The 21238-nt window shown below is 39.8% G+C and overlaps 1 protein-coding gene across 2 annotated transcripts in view; it reads right to left on the bottom strand.

Moving 5' to 3' along the window:
- RHBDD1 (rhomboid domain containing 1) overlaps positions 1 to 21238 on the bottom strand; it is a 123605-nt gene that overhangs the window by 13786 nt on the left and 88581 nt on the right. Inside the window, exons 6-7 of one of the 2 annotated variants that reach the window (XM_040349141.1) lie at positions 10210 to 10263; positions 8520 to 8648 (exon numbers count right to left, since the gene is read on the bottom strand). In XM_040349141.1, coding sequence (XP_040205075.1) covers positions 8520 to 8648; positions 10210 to 10263 — 183 coding nt within the window. The remainder of the gene's footprint in view (positions 1 to 8519; positions 8649 to 10209; positions 10264 to 21238) is intronic. The other variant, XM_040349142.1, reaches the window with a different exon arrangement.

The raw sequence follows: 21238 nt of genomic DNA, 5'->3' as shown, positions 1-21238 counted from the left end.
CCATCCCCCAGGTTGTTTATAAATTAAATAGGATTAATCCCAGCACAGAACCCTGGGGGATCCCACTTTCCACGCCTGCCAATTCAGAGTACTCCCCATTTATTACTACCCTCCGAACTTGCCCCTGCAGCCAGTTTTCAATCCATGTACCCACCCTATGGTCCATGCCAACGGACCTTAATTTGCAAAGTAAACGTTTATAGGGAACTGTATCAAATACTTTTGTAAAATCCAGATGCAACATGTCTATGGGCCTTCCTTTATCTAGATGGCAACTAACCTCCTCATAGAAGGTTAATAGATTGGTTTGGCATGAATGATTCTTCATGAATCCATGCGGATTACTGCCAATGTTACAGTTGTCATTACTAAAATCTTGCATATAGTCCCTTATCATCCCCTCCAAGAGCTTGCATACAATTGATGTTAGGCCAACTGGTCTTTAATTCCCAGGGATTTATCTCTGCCCTTTTTTAAATATTGGCGCTACATTGGCTTTTCTCCAATCGGTTGGTACTATTCCAGTCAGTAGACTGTTCGTAAAAATTAGGAACAATGGTCTGGCAATTACTTGATGGCGTTCCTTAAGGACACTCGGGTGCAAGCCATCTGGTCCCAGTGACTTATTAATGTTACGTTTTTCTTTTCAAGCCATGACAGGTTTCCTTTAACTGCCAAAATAGTAGTGAGTGAGTTAATCATCTTATATCACAAATGTTAAAAACAGAGGTGATTATATTACAAATAAATGTGTATAAAGGAAATCTCAAAGCAGATAAATCATTGTGCAGGAAAAGTTCAAGTTATTCCCTTTAAAGAGGTTCTTCATCCCAAAAATGTAAAAATCAGCAGCTACAAATACTGTAGCTGCTGATGTTTAATAGGACACTTACCTGTCAAGGGATCTAGCGGCATCCTCGCTGGTTCTGTGCAGGTCTGCGGGTCCCCGTCATGTTTACTAAGGGAAGCCGGCTGTGACTCCTTGCAAAACTTCTCCTTTAGGGGGCACGCTAGTGCAGGGTTCAAGGGATTGAGGCAGGCAGTGAAGAGGCAATATTAATGTCTCTTTACCAACTGCCATATGCTCTTTGAAGCACGGTACACGTATGGCCCTGATGCTTGCTTGCATCAGGGTAATCTCAGTGCACCTGAAACAGACCTTCTCCCAGCCAGTCAACCCTAAGGCCCCTTTCACACTGGGGCGGGGGCGGCGTCAGCAGTAAAGCTTCGCCATTTTTAGCGGTGCTTTACCGTAAATTTTGTGGCGCTATTCGCCCGCTAGCGGGACACTTTTACCCCCCCACTAGGGTTAAAACCACCTCAAAGCATCTCTGCAGAGGCACTTTGCCAGCAGTATAGCCGCAGTGCCCCATTGATTTCAATGGGCAGGAGTGGTGGAGGAGCGGTAAAAATTCCTTTAAAAATAGTGCGGGGGTCCCCTTAGTTTGCCTGTAAAGTGGCGCATCTGTGCCATGTATAGAACCTGCTGCAAAAGACATATATAAAGAAAAGAAAAAGACATATTATATATATATATATATATATATATATATATATATATATATATATATATATATATATATATATATATATATATTATATATATATAGACCCCCCCCAATCCACACCAGATGCTTATCCGAGCATGCAGCCTGGCAGGCCAGAAAGGGGGGCGGGGGACAAGCAAGTGCCCCCCTTTCCTGGCCTGCCAGGATGCATGCTCAGATAGGGGTCTGGCATGGATTTGGGGGGGATCCCACGGTAAAAAAAAAAAAAAAAAAATTCTATTGCCAGCAATGTTTGACAGCTGATGACTTTGTTAAGTAAGCAGCAGCAGGCTTCCTGGCACGCTCCTGAACAACCAGCAGCTATTCACTTGCATTTGGTGGGCGAACATCCCGCAGAGCGCCCTGAAAATTCTACAAATACCCGAACCGTTCGCAGCCTGAACAATTCACCCATCTCTACTCGGGGAGAAGATGCTGGTGCCCATGAGAGACTGAGACAGTTGGGGAGAAGGGAAGTTTTGTGAGTTTAGTCCCTCTTTAAACAAAGATGCCCTTTAAAATGAAATACTATCAGTGAAAACGGTGCCAGAACAGAAGTCCAACATATGGGTTCCCATTTTCTTTTCTGCTAGTAACCCATTTTGTCTGAAACTGGCTCCGATGTATGGTTTAGAATGCCAGTGGCTCTGCTGCTTCAGGAGAGAAAATAGTTAATTGGTTCTATTAAGAGAATTACGTATTTTTGGTACAAGAAACTACACAAAACTTTTTGTTTAGACTGGAGGCCTTCTTTAAGGGAGGTATTCAATAATGTACAGTTTTATTTTAGAGTAAGAGGTCTGTATTAGTGTAAAATCAAACATTTTGTTAAGAATCAACCCTCTATTCACTGAAATGGCTTCAACAACCACTGCAAAAGCTTCACTTATGCTCCCAATAAAAAGCAGATTCATATTTAATACAACAAAATCCGTTAAGTGGCAGACTGGACCTCAATGAAAATAAGGTAAGGACAGCAACATACTTATTTAAACACCAAGCAAATAAATGGCATGTTTGATATTTCCAGGAATTAAAATATTTCTCCTGGGTGTTAATGAAGGTAGAAAGAGATTCATTTAATATTGCCTCCAAACATTTCACGACTTGGATGTGGAAAAATGTTGTTATTGGAATTAAGACAAAACATGCTTTCATAGAAATAAAGCTTTATTTTCTTAAGTTACGAGAGTTGCCAGAAGTCGATGCGAGTATGAGCCAGTGTGGCATGGTCAGAGGCTGTGAAAATGCGTTCTATCATATTGGAGAGCATTAAATCATGATGGAACTGCAGCCAATAAAAGCACTGCTCAAGCACAGTGTGATTCTGATATTGTCTTAATGTGATTAAGTAAGAGCTTACGTTATTTCAATTGCTGTGAAAAAATGATGTGATAATTACCAATGCATATACCGCTGGAGGGCTATTTGTGTAAGCGGAGTCGGACCTCACAGTATTCTATACAAGGGTCATCTTTAGGGCAAAGCTTGTCTAGCCTCCCATGTGAAGAAATACATCTATTGTTAATTGCAAGGCATTTAACTAAACCAAATAAAATTCTCTGGAACACCTACACTTATTTCTCAAAATGTTTGACAATACTGAATGTATTAAATGTTTGTATTTTTGGTGAAGTATACTGTATATTTGATGTCTTTAAAAAGAGTATCTAAACCCAAACTAAAACATACAATATAATGTAACTTATTGGCCGCATTTGCTTAATTTATCAGGCTTTGTTTCCCTTTATTTTCACCTGGTAATCATGCGATTAAAGGAGAAGCTCTTTTGGCCCTACCGCTTCTGTGGGTCATAGGAGTGCACCATGTTCTGCACTCCTGTAACCCATATTCAGCTCACAGCACGCTAAAGGGCGCTATCGGCTGCCATCACTCAGCGGGTCCAGGCTCTAGAGCAGAGATTCCCAACTAGGGTTCCTCCAGAAGTTGGTAGGGGTTCCTTCAGTTTGGGAAATTTCTGCCTCTCAGATAAGTTCCCACTGACACCATTGATCTTTTACGCTATCTGCCAGGAGGTAATTCTTCCCAATGACCATCACATCAATGTATCATGAGTTGTAGATTTTATATTTTAAGCAGGGGTTCCCCCGTGACCAAAGAACTATTTCAAGGGTTCCTCTGTGTTGAAAGGGTTGAGAAAGGCTGCTCTAGAGAGATTCTGACTTTAACTACTTGCTGCTAGCCCACGGGACAATGTACCTGTACACCGCCGACTTGTTTCCTGGTTTGGGGTATGCCTGCGTATGCCCCCTGCTGACCCATGCTGTAATTGGACACAGCACGAGTTTGGCAGCCGATTTCCATCAATGATTTTGGCTGAAGTCAGCTGATAAGCTGTGGCCAATCACACACACACACACACACAGTTCTGTGGTTACAAAAACACAGAACTCTCTTGACCGCTTCTTCTCCCTGCAACTGCAAGACAAGGAGTAAAAACAGCCAGATAGTAGAGCAAAAGAAGCACACATTAGGCACACAGTTAACCCTTTGATTGCCTCTAGATGTGAAGCCCCATCCTAGACAGTGTCATTAGTACAGTGCTAGTGTACAGTATTATCATGGATCACTGTATTAGCGTCACAAGCTATGACAGGGTCAGTTAGTGACCCTCCCAGATAGTGTCTGTTGGCGCCAGATTGCCCGCCACCCTATCACAGTCACACTAGAAGTTGCTGATCACCGCCATTACAGTACAACGTCTATAGCTGCATAAATTCCAGTATAGTGTATACCATAGTTTGTAGACGCTATGACTTTCGCACAAACTAAATGAATACACACTTATTGGAATTTTTTTTCCCAAAGACATGTAGCAGAATACATTTTGGCCTAAATTTATATAAAAAAAAAATTGAACTTTATTAGATATGTTTTATAACAGAAAGCAAACAATATATTTCCCCCCCACAAATTTCAGTCTTTTTTGTTTATATAATTAAAAATAAAAAACCCAACCCCTAGACCAACAGCTGAGAGGCTGAGCCAGTGGCTCCCACCCTCCTGCAGAGCCCAGTGCTCAACTGAGTGCTGGAGAGCAGAGCAGAGAGCCAGTGACTGACAGTCACCGGCTCTTCGTTTACTGAAGACCTATAACTGAACAAACTGGTCTTTGATCACTCAGTTGTGGATTGATGCTGCATTCACCTAGAATAATATTAATGTTTTTTTTTTTATCCTGAACTTCTCTTTTAATGCACTTTTTGTCACTTCGAGGTTTCACTCACGTCTTTACTGTATTTATGGAGAGAGCCACGAGAGCCATGATTGTCAAAGAAGCTGACTTTCAAGCATGTATACTTTTATTTTCTTTACATGGTGGGTTGATGAGACAAGACGTTTACTCAAGAAAGATCAGATTCTTTGTGCTTCCATTTTAGCTCTCAGTGAGCGACAAGGACACTGCATTTCTGGCAAGATTAACAAATATTTTCTGTACCTGCTGAAAATGTTCTTTGCCTCAAAGAAAGAAAATCAATGCTGCCAGCACATGTAAGAACTGATAAACTTCAATATATAACATTTTTGTTTTTGAGTTTAGATATACTTCAAAGCAGGCATGTCCAAAGTCCAACCCGCGGCCAAGGTTCTGGTTTAATACGGCCCCCCTGGTGATTTGGAGTTTTTTTATAATGTATAGATATATCTATCTATAGTGGCCCCCATGCCATTTTAATCAGCACTATCTCAGAGGGGACAGGGACGAGTGCCAACCGATTACATACAGGAGAATCTCCTGTTTACTCTGCGGCGTCTGTAATATAAAGTCACTTCTCCAGGGCTGCTATTGGATGACTGTTCTGTCCATCATAGGAGGTAGGACTTTGTATTAAAGAGGCCGCTACGTAAAACAGAAGATTCTCCTGTATGTAGTCTATTGATGCTCGTCCTGTCCCCCTCCCTGTCCCCTCCGAGGCTGCAGATGGGCATTGATCAGGCTGCATTAATGGCAATGGTGAGGCTGCATTAATGGCAATGGTGAGGCTGCCTCTTAAAGTGAAGGTGCGTGTTATACGCAGATAAATATGGTATATACAAATGCCCGAGTTAAGCCTTAGTCCTGAGCGGCGCTCTGGAATTCATTGGGGGTCACAAAAGAGGATTTATATATAAAACAGCCACACCACATGTTTTCAGAGTTCCAAAGTTATTTGTGGGTTTTTCTTTGCATCCCAAACTATTTTCCTGGCAGTTGTGGCCGAAAGTTGTTCTACCTGACCGTGGTTTGGTTTCAACAGAACCCCTAATGTTCTACTTCTTGATTAGAGTTTGAACAGTACTGATTGGCATTCTCAATTCCTTGAATATCTTTTTATATCCCTTTCCTGTTTTATACAGTTGAACTACTTTTTCCCGCAGATCCTTTGACAATTCTATTTTCCCCATGATTCAGAATCCCGAAACGTCAGTGCAGCACTGGATTAAAGATGCAAGGGTCTGTCAGGAGTCCAGAAATTCCTTGACCTTTTACACACACACAGATCACAGGTGAGGATGGTTACATTTAATAGCCATTCAAACCGCTTTGTTTCAACTTGGGTGCATGTTATCAGGCCAAAATCACCAGGGTATGTAAACTTTTGATCAGGGTCATTTGGGTAGTTTATGTTGTGATTATGATAGTATGAAGAGTATAAAGAGTAACACCAGTTGATTGATAATAAATGGCTTCTGCCAAACACTAACCATGAGTGAAAGTAATGTTTGTGTTATTTATATGCTCTGAAAAATGACCAAGAAATCATAAATTCTGCCAAGGTATGTAAACTTTTGAGCACAACTGTATATATCCAAATAACACGCCCTAGCTCACTTCTTACCACATACAGCCACAAAGGCAGGGAATTCTTGTTGGGCAGTGTATTAGTGCTTGGAAAAACACACTTAGACCAAATTTTAATGGTTCAAAGAATGTCAGGCCTACACGCATGTTCACTTCATCAAATCTGACCCTCTTTGAAAAAAATGTTTGGACACCCCTGCTTTATAGGGAAGTCATTCAGAAAAATAAGGTGCTGGCATTGTTGAGGTCTTTAAGAAGAGAACTTTTTGAACGAAAGGTCTGAAACCAGAAGGCAGATCCAAAAGGTTTGGCTTTACTCTGACCTCATTTGCTGCATATGCTAGTTCTGGGTCAGTGAAAATATTAATGCCAAAAAAGAGCTAGGCACCTTGCATTTTCAGAGGGACTATTGTGATTGCAGCTCATAAATATTTCTGATTACAGATGCTCTTTAAAGCGGAGGTCTGGTAAAAAAAACTAACACTGTAGCTGCTGACTTTTAATAAGGACACTTACCTGTCCTAGTCGCCAGCGATGTCGGCCCCCGCCGAGGCCGATCCTCGATCCTGGCAGCTCCAGGCTCCACCATCCACAGTAAGGGAAACAGGCAGTGAAGCCATGTGGCTTCACTGCCTGTTTCCCACTGCGCGAGCGGCGCTTTGTGAATGGGCCGGCTGCTTTCTGGGATACACACAGTTCCCAGAATGCAGTGCGCCCCATTCACAAGAAGAAACCGAGTGTAGTAGGAGGAAAAGGATCCACCGCGGAGGATGAAGAGGCAGATTTGTGACTTTCACATAGCAACAGCTATTTCGGGTAAGTAAACACCTTTTTTTTTTTTTTAATTAGACCTTTTAAATTAGATTTAAAAAAAAAAAATTAATTAGACCTTTGTTTTGTACCACTGTGTGTACTAAGAGGGAGTGCTTGCAGCCCTCTTGTAGGTAAGAGAGTGTTCCTTGTGCCACTGCTTACAGTATATCATGTACTAAGTCTGATAAATTGATAGAATGGTGCTCATAGGTTTGAATTGCTGGGCCCCAAATACCTGATTTCACCTCTTGTTGCACAATAGAGAAATCAGAAATACCAGGCGCTTGTCCTGGGAAAACAAGGCATAGGAAGGAGACGTTCCTAATACTACTCAGTGGTCAAAGAAACAGAAGGGAATTTTAATGGATGTTTTCACCTAACTCTAAATTGAATTTTTTGGGTTACATACTATATACATAATACAAGTCCATGAGAACATTCTATCTGCTCACTTGGGGAAAAGTGGACATTGATGGTCTTTGACCAACAGATTCCTATTAAAAACTTTGGTTGTGAATTACAGTTTACTTTAATTTCTTTTTATAAGAGAAAGCCAAAAACGACTGCAAAATATATTTTAGAAAGCTGAAAAGTAAAAGTTTGGATGTAGTGTGAAATGAGAGGGTTAACTGCTGTGTGTTAGAAGTCATCCAATGAGTCCAGCTCAGCAGTCACGGAAATCCCCTATACATTACACAGTACACATACACCTTCAGACCACCGTTAGTGGCTGAACTTTGATCACATATTGAACCCCAAGAAACAGTTGTGCTTCCTGGAACCCCTGTAATACCTTCACTGAGCCGTGTTCTTTCCTCCTTTAGATTGCAACCTCCATGATCAGAGCCCTCCTATTCCTTTTGTATTGAACTGTATTCTAATCATATGGTCTCCCTTTATATTGTAAATCACTGCACAAACTGTTGGTGCCATATAAATCCTGCATAATTATAATTATTATTAAGTTATCATGGTAAAAGTATATGTTTTTGTGGCAAAGGCTACTAGGAGTTATACATTTCTTAAACACGGAAAAGTACAGCAATTTATTATATTCTAGTCATAACATAGAAATCTGGAGCACTCCTATTTTTTGCCAATGTAGACATATGATTGGTCGCTAGCAATGGCTCAGTTTTCTTTTTATTTAATTAATATTTTCAGTTTTTAGAAAACATTCCCATTATCTATTAAAACATTGTGATGGAGGAAAGGGTTTTTAATCAGGTAAACCCCCTCAATCTCTCTGCATATTTTACATCTATATTCAGTAACAGCCTTCCAATTTTGAGACATTCACTGTTTAACACATTATTTTCACAACCGATTTAGATTAGAAGTTGTAGCATTCTTACCGGTTTCATTAAGACTCTCCTGCAAGGCTTGTTGCAGCTGTTCATCTTCATTGAGCCCTCCTGTGTACATATTATAGGGTTCCTCTGAGCGGTTTCTTTGGTACTCATACTGTGGATATCTAGCATACCCTATTTGAGCAATGTACAGTGTTTAGATTTTATGGTTAATTATTTTTCTAGTAATTACAAGTTTATTAATTAGGCATACTAGGCTCAAACCAGGATCCATGCAACAGGAAACCAAAGGACCTTTATGAGAGATCCACAGATAGCATGCCCAGATGCAGGATAAAAACGTATGTCAATGCACACTTTTCTCCAAAACTAGTTGGGCTTCAAAGGTCTCGCTGCTCTGGTGTGCCGAGTGCTTATAGTCAGGTGTGGCACATCTACCACTTAATCTACATGTAATCTATTTGTTATGAATTTGTTTCTTCCTGTGTTTTTCTGCCTGCTCTCACTTCCGATGTTTGGAGCGAGCAGTGCTCGGTAGTTTGGTCATGTGCACTCCTCTGTGCACACTACAAATCCTGTAGTTCCTAGTGCATATTGGAAGCGAGCAAGAAAGGGTGGCAAATGGACATCACCACCCTACAAAACAGGAAGTCTGATCACAGTAGCCAAAAAAAATATAAAACATTTGGGAGAGTAATGGAAGGTACTTTGAGTTAGGAACAAATATTTCAATAGATTTTTATATATTTTTTCAAAACAAACTTTAGTGCAACATTAATACCTTAAACCATGGGTGCCACACGTTGAGGACCCATGCCTTAAACAATAACTTTTAATAACAACTTTTCTGAAAAATTAAGTATTATTCTATGTCTGGACATCCTAGAGATAGTTCCCCGTTGCCTGGAATTTGAGTGAAGCCAAGTAATCCTGCTGGATTTTCATGAACTCAGTTACTGTTAGTTTACACTGAGAAGGTGTTGTCACATATGATTGTTTTGTAACTGCACACGAAAGAGAAAATACAACAGGAAAAAACAGACTTTCCACCAGGGTGAAACCGATATACAGTAACAGGATTTCTTTGTTGTCCATGCTCTGTGCATACTGTAACTATTGACTTTGTATTGCTTTACAACTTGCTAAAATCGGGGGTGGGGGTTGGGGAGAGAGGGGTTTAGCAAGGGCAAAGCAACTGCATATTGGATTTATAATGAGTAAGCACCCAGGTGTGCAGGATATAATGCAAGGGATCACCCCCTCTTTGTTTTTACTGACACCCATATCCTTATTAAGAAGGTTTCCTATTACCTCCTGTCAAGATACAGACAACTCCACATCTTTAGTAGAGTGGATCAACAACAAAGTGCAAAATTGGGAATTTGTTCAATGGTATATACATTAAGTATGCAGCATTCTTTTGCTGTGATGACCCCCCCCCCCCCCAAAGTACTGATTAATGATAAATGAATGTAAAAACAAAATTCTAGTATAGGCACCATAAGGTACCATTATTGCCATTTAGCTAAATTCAGAATATAAATACAAATGGCTGGAGAATGAGCACCCGCCACCATCTTTGTAGCAGTGCTCTGGCCACTAAATAGAGGGGGAAGGGGGGGTTGGTAGGTAAAATGGTTACCATTTATGTATTCAGTTGTTTTGGCCATTTGGCTTAGATTCGGGTTGAAGGGTTTTATTATTAGTGTGTATATAGTATACAGAAACAGCCTACCAGAATTGTTGAATCTTTGAGGTCCGGGTTGATTGCGTGCAGTAAAAAGGGATCCTAAAACAAGGTAAATATATATGCATTAACCATTTTTACGCACATGAAAAAAAATGCACATTTTGGGCACATTTTCAACTTACTTAACATCCCCAAAACAACATTTTCGAAATGCAGAGGACCTATAGAATTAAAGGCTGGTAGTTAAAAAAAAAAAAAAAAATGTCGTACAAGAATTGCATAATTATTTATCAAATCAAATTTTTCAGAGACAAATTAACTTATTTTTGGTGCAAACAGAATATAATCTCCAATCGTTCTGTAAAATACAAAAGATGAGACTGTTTCAAGTAAATTGATACCAAATATGTCAAGCCTCAAAATGTTGTGCTACCACAAAATAGGAAGATATTATGATACTCATAATTGTCAATATGAGTTTTTTTTTTTTTTTAAGTCTTTACAGCTCATCAGTTTGTGGTTACTCATAAATTATAGCCCTATTCCACCATGTGTGGGGATGCTCAATATGTGTTGCGCAGTTATCCTTTACCTACACGTGCATGCCCTTTGCAATTGTGTACGCATACTGTATGCACAGGGGGTCTTTTAAAAATGTTTTTGTCTTTTTTTATTTATATATATTTTTTTTAAAAACACATTTTAACTTATTTTCACAAGGAAGCTGACAAGCGTGATAGCATTATGAAGGTAGCTGGTTCTCTTTATTAAGACCATAATGCATTCCCTGCACCATGGCTAGGAACATCAAGGACAGAAAGTCGCCAATTTGCGGTTTACCTGGTACAGCTGGGGAACTGAGCGATTCTAAGCCCAGTACTCAAAAGGAGATATCCCTGCACTCTCCATCCTGACAATCCAAGAGAACTAGGTGAGCACAGGAACTGTCTTGGGGGGGAGGGGGGGGGCAGCTACTACAAATCGCTGTAGAAATGTTCACCTAGAACCACACTGACCGAAAAAATGTAAATTGGCAATCGCATTCCCAGAGAAAATGTAAACAAACTCAGGGCTGCTATTGCAAGTGTGAGTTTGTTTATAGCCATTTATCTAGTTGGGATCTTCATCTTTGGTAAGAGGCAGTTATATAGGAGGTAGAGGATTTCTTTCCTATTACATCACTTTTCCTTGGTTTGCTCTGGTTTAAAGTCACCAACTTACCTATAGGAGGACTGTACATCTTTAGCCTTTTTTTTTTAACATCATCTGATGTGTTTTTAAAAAAAAATAGAACATTCACTTGTTCACTTTGTATTTTAACACATTAGAATTGATTGCAAATAGGGATACCTGTTTTGTGTTATGATATCAGGAATATTGACCATATATGCATTCACCTACTTGGTTATATTGTTTTTTTTTTTTTATATTTTCACATTCACTTGTGCAGCTTGGTTTTCTATATATGTTTACTTTTTATGTGTGTCTTACATTTTAAGTTGCAGCATTATTGTTAATTCTTCACATTTAACGCAAACAGACAGCACAGTATCACCCCCTTTTTTATGAAATACTTATGACTGCGGCTGTGAAAGATTTAGAACACAATAAAATGTCATATTCCATACTCCAAAGATTTGACTTTATAAAGCTGTTCTATTTGAACATTAGTAGGGTTTATAGCACCAGTCTCATGTGGTACCTACTTAGCGTACATACTAAGCTCTAGAGTTTTTTACATTTTCTATAGCCTGCTGCATACATAGCCAACTTGTATACAATACCACCAAGCTGCCCATTGGTGGATCAGATGGGTCATGTCTTCTGTTTATATGGTCATGAGAGTTTGGACAGCCAGGTGTGAAAAAAAAAAAAGAAAAAAAAAAAAAAGAAGAAAACCAGATAGGAAGCAGTCAAGTAAAACATAGCCTTTCCTTGTTTCGGGAACTTATTATTAATTTAGAACAAATCATTCCTTCCTGGTCATGTAATTTAAAGCGGGAGTTCACCCATTTCTAAAAAAAAAATTTTTCTTCCCCTAGATTCCTGCTCGTTCGGTCTAGGGGAATCGGCTATTTGTATTAAAATATGAGCCGTACTTACCCGTTTTCGAGCTGCATCTTCTTCCGTCGCTTCCGGGTATGGGTCTTCGGGAGCGGGCGTTCCTTCTTGATTGACATTTTTCCGAGAGGCTTCCGACGGTCGCATCCATCGCGTCACTCGTAGCCGAAAGAAGCCGAACGTCGGTGCGGCTCTATACTGCGCCTGCGCACCGACGTTCGGCTTCTTTCGGAAAATCGTGACGCGATGGATGCGACCGTCGGAAGACTGTCAATCAAGAAGGAACTCCCATTCCCGAAGCCCATACCCGGAAGCGACGGAAGAAGATGCAGCTCGAAAACGGGTAAGTACTGCACATATTTTAATACAAATAGCCGATTCCCCTAGAGAAAACGAGCAGGAAGCTAAGGGGAAAAAGTGCCCTCTAAGGGTGAACCCCCGCTTTAACTGCTCTGTAAAGGCCCATTTCCTGATGGCGGCCCATGTTTGTTATGTTGCATGTTAACAGGGCCGCCATCAGGAATTATGGGGCCCCTTACACAGCTTCAGGCATGGGCCCCCTGGAGCAGAGAACCGGGGGGGGGGGGGCTGCCGCCTGAAATTGAGAAGCGGGGGGGGGGGGGGGGGGGCTGCCGCGGATTGAGAAGCGGGGGGGGCCCTTTACACAAAAAAGAAGAAATAAAGAAAAATATATATAAAAAAAAGGGGGTAGCCATCTGGGGACCTCTGGGCCCTTTAATAAAAATAAAAAAGATATATAAAAAATATATATTTTTTTTTTTAAAAAGGGGGTTGCCATCTGGGGACCTCTGGGCCCTTTAAATAAAAAAGATATATAAAAAAAAAATATATATTTTTTTAAAAAGGGGGTTGCCATCTGGGGACCTCTGGGCCCTTTAATAATATATATATAAATGTTTGCGTGTGTGTATATATATATATATATATATATATATATATATATATATATATATATATATATATATATATAAAGAAATTACAAAAAAGGGGGGTTGCCATCCGGGACCTCTGGGCCCTTTATTAAAAATGAAAAAAAGAAACCTCTGAGCCCTTTAATAATATATATATATATATATATATATATATATATATATATATATATATATATATATATATATATATATATATAAATTAAAATAAACATTTATGAAAAAAAGGGGGGTTGCCATCTGGGGACCTCAGGGCCCTTGAATAAAAAAAAAAATATATATATATATATAAACAAAAATAAAAAAATAAACATTTATAAAAAAAAAGGGGGGGATTTGCCACACATGGGGCCCTGGGGACCTCTGAGCCCTTTAATAATATATATATATATATATATATATATATATATATATATATATATAAAAAAATATATAAAGACAAAAAAATATATATATAAAAAAAATATATATTTTTTTAATAAAAAAGGGGGGTTGTCATCCGGGGCCCTATAAAAAAATATATAAGGACAAAAAAAAAAAAAACAATATATATATATATATATATATATATATATATATATATATATATATATATATATATATATAAAAAAAATATATAATTTTTTTTATAAAAAAAGGGGGGGTTGCCACCCGGGGCCCTGGGGACCTCTGGGCCCTTTAATAATAATAATAATAATAATAATATTATATATATATGGGGACCTCCGGACCTCTAAAAAAAAAAAATGGCCCTTTATTAAAAAATAAAATAAAAATATATAAATAAAATATTTTTTTATAAAAAATAAATAAAAAAAAGGGGGTTGCCATCCGGGGCCTCCGGACCTCTAAAAAAAAAAATGGCCCCTAAAAAAATAAAAATAAAAAATAAAAATGTTTTTTTTTTTTTTTTTTTTTAAAGGGGGTTGCCATCCGGGCCCCTGGGGACCTCCGGGCCCCTTACAGGTGTAATGCCTGTACCCCCCTGATGGCGGCCCTGCATGTTAACATGCATTTTGTTAGGGCAGTCTATTCATTTTGAATGGCCTGGCAACGAACCAAAGTGGACAGAAAACCAAAAGAGTTGTAAAGGTGCAAGGAAGGCCATTCAAAATGCATGGCAAATAATGGTACCAATGAGCATTACTCGCGTTACTAGAACAACATCACTGGAATTAATAGATTTCCGACCGTCAAGAACGCAGTCGGATAGGCCGCCACTCTCCATTTGCGCATAACCACCCCTCCCATTTGATACGCCTCTCCTCCAAAAGGGATGGAAGTCGGAGGCGTTTTTCTACCTTTTTTTATTTTTATCTTTCACACGTAGAACGGGTAGTTCCACAATTAGGACCACAGGAAACTTTTCTTTTCTCCCCTTTCAACCCCCCCTACCTAGATTTGTAACACCTGTCGGGGGAACATCTTTTAGACCCTTACGGGGGATGTTTAAGGGATAGATCTCTCTGAAACTGAGAAAATAGATTCGATAGTTTCTAAAAAAAGAAGGGTCGGGACTCGAGAGTTAAGATGACCAAGATAACGGTTATAATGTGAAGGGCCCAAATGCACCGGAAAAACGTAGTAAACTGCTTATGAAATTGGGAAGAATGAAATCTCACATTATATTTCTCCAAGAGACACACTTTAAAAAATGTTTTTTTTTTCCAAAACTAGGAAACCATAGATATGCCAATGTGTATCATAGTGCATCACAGACATCGAATGCGAAGGGGGTATCAATTATTTTATCAAATCAGATACCATGGAAAGAAAAAAAATATAATTTCAGATGAGGAGGGGCGGTTACTGATTGTAAAAGGGATTAATATTTGATCAAAAGGTTACGTTGGTGAATTTATATCTGCCTAATGAGGAACAAGCAGCAGCATTGGAGAAGTACACAAATTTAGAGGGGATCAAAAGTACATCAAAATAAAGAGGGGATCCTGTTGATGGGAACAGATTTAAATATGGCATTAGACCCAACTTTAGATGTCTCAAAGGGAACCTCCCATCTGTCATACGTTAAACTGCGAAAAGCAAAAAGATTACTTCAGGAACTGCAAGTAAGAGATATCTGGAGAACTTTCCTTGTGCATGACAGAGACTATACTTTTTTTTGCTAAACATAAAACATACTCCAGGATAGACTATATCTTTGTATCTCAAAGTGCTCCGCAGTTTATATTGGAGACCTCCATAGGATCATTCACAATATCGGATCACGCACCATCACACTGCTTTGTAGAATGGGGGAACCGGCTATTGAGGAATTCTTAGAGGCTATTAAAACATTAAAGCCGGGTAAGGCCCCTGGCCCAGACAGGTTTACTTTGTTATACTATAAAACGTTCGCTGAAAAATTAGCACCAGGATTTTTGGAGGCCTTCAATTCGGTACAAGAAGGGCAAACACTGCCAGTGGAAACTCTAATGGCTCACATATCAGTAATACCGAAGGCGGGGAAAGACCCGGCCCAATGTTCAAGTTATCGTCCAATTTCCTTGTTAAATATAGACTTAAAGATTCTTACGAAAATACTTTCAATGAGACTATTACCATACATACCCACCTTAATACATCCGGATCAGGTAGGATTTACGCCAGAGAGGGAAGGCAGGGAAAATACGCAAAGTGCCAATAGCGTTATACATTGTGCCCAACACCATCAAAAACCTTTAGTGTTAATATCTACGGATGCAGAAAAAGCATTTGATAGAGTAGATTGGACATTTTTGAGGGAGACGATGCATCATATAGGATTGAGGAGGGGGATGCAGAACTGGGTCATGAGTTTATATTCCTTTCCTAAAGCCAGAGTCAGGATAAATGAGGTACTCTCAGACCCCTTTTCCATATGTAATGGAACACGGCAGGGTTGCCCATTATCACCTATCATTTTTATCCTGACACTGGAACCATTTATAAGAACAATAAGGGCTAACCCAGACATCAGGGGTTTGGAGCTTAAGGCAAAGGAACATAAGGTGGCTGCATTTGCGGATGACCTTTTGTTTTTCATAATCCGCCCAGTAATATCTCTTCCGATATTACTATCTGAGATAGGCAAGTATGGGAAACTGTCCAACTTTAAAGTTAATTATAATAAATCAGAAGCAATGGGGTTGGAGTTAAATACAGCACTGCAACAGCAGTTATCCACTTTCTTTGCGTTCAGATGGACGGACTCCCATATAGCTTATCTGGGGACAAAGATATCAAGTAGACTAAACAGGATATTTGAACTCAATTTTGCCCCCTTGGCACAACAGATTAAATTAGACCTACAGAAATGGGATAAGGACGTGTTTATGTGGTTCGGCAGAATTAACATTATAAAAATGAAAGTAATGCCCAGATTGCTATACTTATTACAGACTCTACCTATCAGGATCCCTTTGGGATACCTGAGAGATTTGAGAAAGGATTTGCAGGGTTTATATGGGCTGGACATTCTGACTCTACCAAAAGAGAAAGGAGGGTGGGATTCCCAGATCCGGAGGGTTACTATGAGGCTATACACTTAACAAGAGTATTGGACTGGTGTTCATCCCAAAAAGACACACCATGGATACACATGGAACAAGCAATTTCTGAAAAACCTTTGGAAGGTTTAATCTGGCTTGTGAGCACAGACATACCGCAAGTAGTGAAGCAACATCCGACGGTGGGGGTTACACTAAGATCTGTTAACCACTTAAGCCCCGGACCAATATGCAGCTAAAGGACCAAAGGTGTTTTTACAATTTGGCACTGCGCTGCTTTAACTGGTAATTGCGCGGTCATGCAATGTTGTACCGAAACAAAATTTGCGTCCTTTTCTTCCCACAAATAGAGCTTTCTTTTGATGGTATTTGATTGCCTCAGCGATTTTTTATTTTTTGCGATATAAACGGAAAAAACCGAAACTTTTGAAAAAAAATTATATTTTCTACTTTTTTTTTTTTTATAAGAAAAATAGAATAAACTAAATTTTAGTCAAACATTTAGGCCAAAATGTATTCAGCCACATGTCTTTAGTAAAAAAAAAAAAAAAATCGCAATAAGCGTATATTTATTGGTTTTCGCAAAAGTTATAGGGCCAGATTCTCGTAAATCGGCGTATTTTTGTGCGGGCGTAACGTATCCTATTTACGTTACGCCTCCGCAACTTAGATGGGCAAGTGCTGTATTCTCAAAGCACTTGGTCCGTAAGTTGCGGCGGCGTAGCGTAAACAGGCCGGCGTAAGCCCGCCTAATTCAAATTTGGAACAGGGGGGCGTGTTTTATGTAAATAACTTGTGACCCAACGTGATTGACGTTTTTCACGAAAGGCGCATGCGCCGTCCGTGGAATATCCCAGTGTGCAATGCTCCAAAGTACGCCGCAAGGACGTATTGGTTTCGACGTGAACGTAAATGACGTCCAGCCCCATTCACGGGCGACTTACGCAAACAACGTAAAATATTCAAAATTTGACGCAAGGGTAATTTTTACGCCGGGAAAAGCCTAACGTAAACGGCGTATCTGTACTGCGTCGGCCGGGCGTACGTTCGTGAATTCGTGTATCTAGCTGATTTACATATTTCTAGGCGTAAATCAGCGTACACGCCCCTAGCGGCCAGCGTAAATATGTAGTTAAGATCCGACGGCGTAACAGACTTACGCCGGTCGGATCTAATAGAAATCTATGCGTAACTGATTCTAAGAATCAGGCGCATTGATACGACCGCCCAGACTCAGAGATACGACGGCGTATCTGGAGATACGCCGCCGTATCTCCTTTGAGAATCTGGGCCATAGCGTCTACAAACTAGGGTACATTTTCTGGAATTTACACAGCTTTTAATTTATGACTGCCCATCTCAATTCTTGAGGTGCTAAAATGGCAGGGCAGTACAAAACCCCCCCAAATGACCCCATTTTGGAAAGTAGACACCCCAAGGAAACTGCTGAGAGGCATGTTGAGTCCATTGAATATTTTTTTTTTTTAGTCCCAAGTGATTGAATAATGACACAAAAAAAAAATTACAAAAAGTTGTCACTAAATTATATATTGCTCACACATGCCATGGTTATATGTGGAATTGCACCCCAAAATACATTCTGCCGTTTCTCCTGAGTACAGGGATACCACATGTGTGGGACTTTTTGGGAGCCTAGCCGCGTATGGGGCCCCAAAAACCAAGCACCGCTTTCAGCATTTCTAAGGGCGCAAATTTTTGATTTCACTCCTCACTACCCATCACAGTTTCGAAGGCCATAAAATGCCAAAATAGCACAAAACCCCCCCCAAATGACCCCATTTTGGAAAGTAGACATCCCAAGCTATTTGCTGAGAGACATAGTGAGTATTTTACAGCTCTCATTTGTTTTTAAAAATGAAGATAGAAAATAAAAATCTTTTTTACATTTTCAAAACTTTGTGACAAAAAGCGAGATCTGCAAAATACTCACCATACCTCTCAGCAAATAGCTTGGGGTGTCTACTTTCCAAAATGGGGTCATTTGGGGGGGGTTTGTGCCATCTGGGCATTCCATGGCCTCCGAAACTGTGATAGGTAGAGAGGAGTGAAATCAAAAATTTACACCCTTAGAAAGCCTAAAGGCGGTGATTGGATTTTGGGGTCCCGTACGCGGCTAGTCTCCCAAAAAGTCTCACACATGTGGTATCCCCGTACTCAGGAGAAGCAGCAGAATGTATTTTGGGGTGTAATTCCACATATGCCCATGGCATGTTTGAGCAATATATCATTTAGTGACAACTTTGCGCAAAAAAAAAATATATATATTTTTCCCGCAACTTGTGTCAAAATATAAAATATTCCATGGACTCGATATGCCTCTCAGCAAATAGCTTGGGGTGTCTACTTTCCAAAATGGGGTCATTTGGGGGGATTTTGAACTGTCCTGGCATTTTATGCACAACATTTAGAAGCTTATGCCATACATCACCCACTCTTCTAACCACTTCTGAAAAGACAAAGCCCTTTCTGACACGGTTTGTTTACATAAAAACATATATTTTTTTTACAAGAAAGTTAAGTTGAACCCCCAAACATTATGGGGTAGATCCACAGAGTGAGTACGCCGGTGTATCTACTGATACGCCGGCGTACTTTCAAATTTCCCGCGTCGTATCGTTGTTTTGAATCCTCAAAACAAGATACGACGGCTTCTGGGTTAGATCCGACAGGTGTACATCTTCGTACGCCTTCAGATCTAAGATGCAATTCTTCGGCGTCCGCTGGGTGGCGTTCACGTCGTTTTCCGCGTCGGGTATGCAAATTAGCTATTTCCAACGATCCACGAACGTACGAGTGGCCGGCGCATTTTTTATCGTCGTCTGTAGTCGGCTTTTTCCAGCGTATAGTTAAAGCTGCTATTTCGTCGCGTATAGTTAGACTTGCCATGTTAAGTATGGCCGTTGTTGCCACGTTGAAATTTGAATTTTTTATTTTCTTTGTGCAAGTCGTCCGTGAATCGGGATGGACGTAAGTCACGTCTAAGTTTAAAAAAATTACGTCCTAGCGACGTCATTTCGCGCAATGCATGGTGGGAAATTTAGAAACGGAGCATGCGCAGTTCATTCGGCGCGGGGACGCGCTTCATTTAAATGAAACACACCCCCTTACGCTGCTTGCCATACACTACGCCGCCGTAACTTATGGCGCAAATTCTTTGGGGATTCGAAACGGCCTAACGTAAGTTACAGCGGCGTAGCGTATCTCACATACGCTGCGCCGATCTATTTGTATGTGAATCTACCCCTATATTTTTTTTAAAGCAAAGGCCCTACAGAATAAAATTGTGGGTGTTGCATTTTTTTTCCACACAGTATTTGCGCAAGCGATTTTTCAAACACATTTTTTTGGGGAAAAAATACACTTTTTTTTATTTTAAAGCATATATATATATATATATATATTGCCCAAATTATTGAGGAATTAAAAAATTAAAAAAGATGATCTTAGGCCGAGTACATGGATACCAAACACGACATACTTTAAAATTGCGCACAAAAGCGCAGTGGCAACAAACTACATACATTTTTAAAAGCCTTTACAGGTTACCACATTAGATTTACAGAGGAGGTCTACTGCTAAAATCACTGCCCTCTAACTGCCCTTCGCGGTGATACCTCACATGCATGGTAAAATTGCTGTTTACATATGACTCCAGACCGACGCTTGCGTTCGCCTTTGCGAAAGAGCAGGGGGGGGCAGGGGTGCTTTTTTTTATATATATATATATATATATTTATTTAGCTTTTTTTTAGGGCTGTTACTGATCAAAATTTTTCTGTTCGATTAATCGACTAATTTCAATTATAACGCACATACAGATCCAACTACTTTTAGCTGATCTCCTTGGAGATAAAATCGATGTAGCTACATAAACTGTAAAAATGGTGCGAGTAATACCAAACGGTACCAAAAGCAGTCATAAAAACATGTAGCCAAGTATGATACTGGTATAAAAATGTGTACAACGATTCCACTGCTGAATCCAGATGAGGAGAGGTAAACATCAGTCCGTCAGCATGTAGATGTCCCATGAAGGGAACTATCACAACTCCCAGTGGATGGTTGTAGAATCCCAGGTTGATAGACTGAAGTGATAGAGGGAAGTGTAACAGCCCTTGCGTGTGGCAGATAGTAAGGTCCCGCCGGCATGCAGATATAAAGGCACAGCAAAGGAGCCCTTCAGATGGACACGACAAGCCCCGCCGGTGTCCGTGGCGTCACCGGATCTCCCTGAAGGCCCAGAAGCGGGCGGAGAGTTGAGTACCAATCAAAAGAATTTTAATCGATCAAAAAGATTTTGATCGATCAAAAAAATGAAATATTAATCGATTAATTAAAAGTTAATTTGCACAGCCCTACTTTTTTTATTTTATTTGTAAACTGTTCCTTCCATTTTATTTATTTTTTACCATTTTTATTGTTATCTCAGGGAATGTAAATATCCCTTATGATAGCAATAGTTAGTGACAGGTACTCTTTTTTTTAAAAAATGGGGTCTATTAGACCCTAGATCTTTCCTCTGCCCTCAAAGAATCTGACCACACCAAGATCGGT

The sequence above is a fragment of the Rana temporaria genome, chromosome 4, assembly GCF_905171775.1.
Source record: "Rana temporaria chromosome 4, aRanTem1.1, whole genome shotgun sequence".
Taxonomy (NCBI): domain Eukaryota; kingdom Metazoa; phylum Chordata; class Amphibia; order Anura; family Ranidae; genus Rana; species Rana temporaria.
Note: the sequence above shows the minus strand (reverse complement) of the source record. Positions and strands in the feature narration are given on the sequence as shown.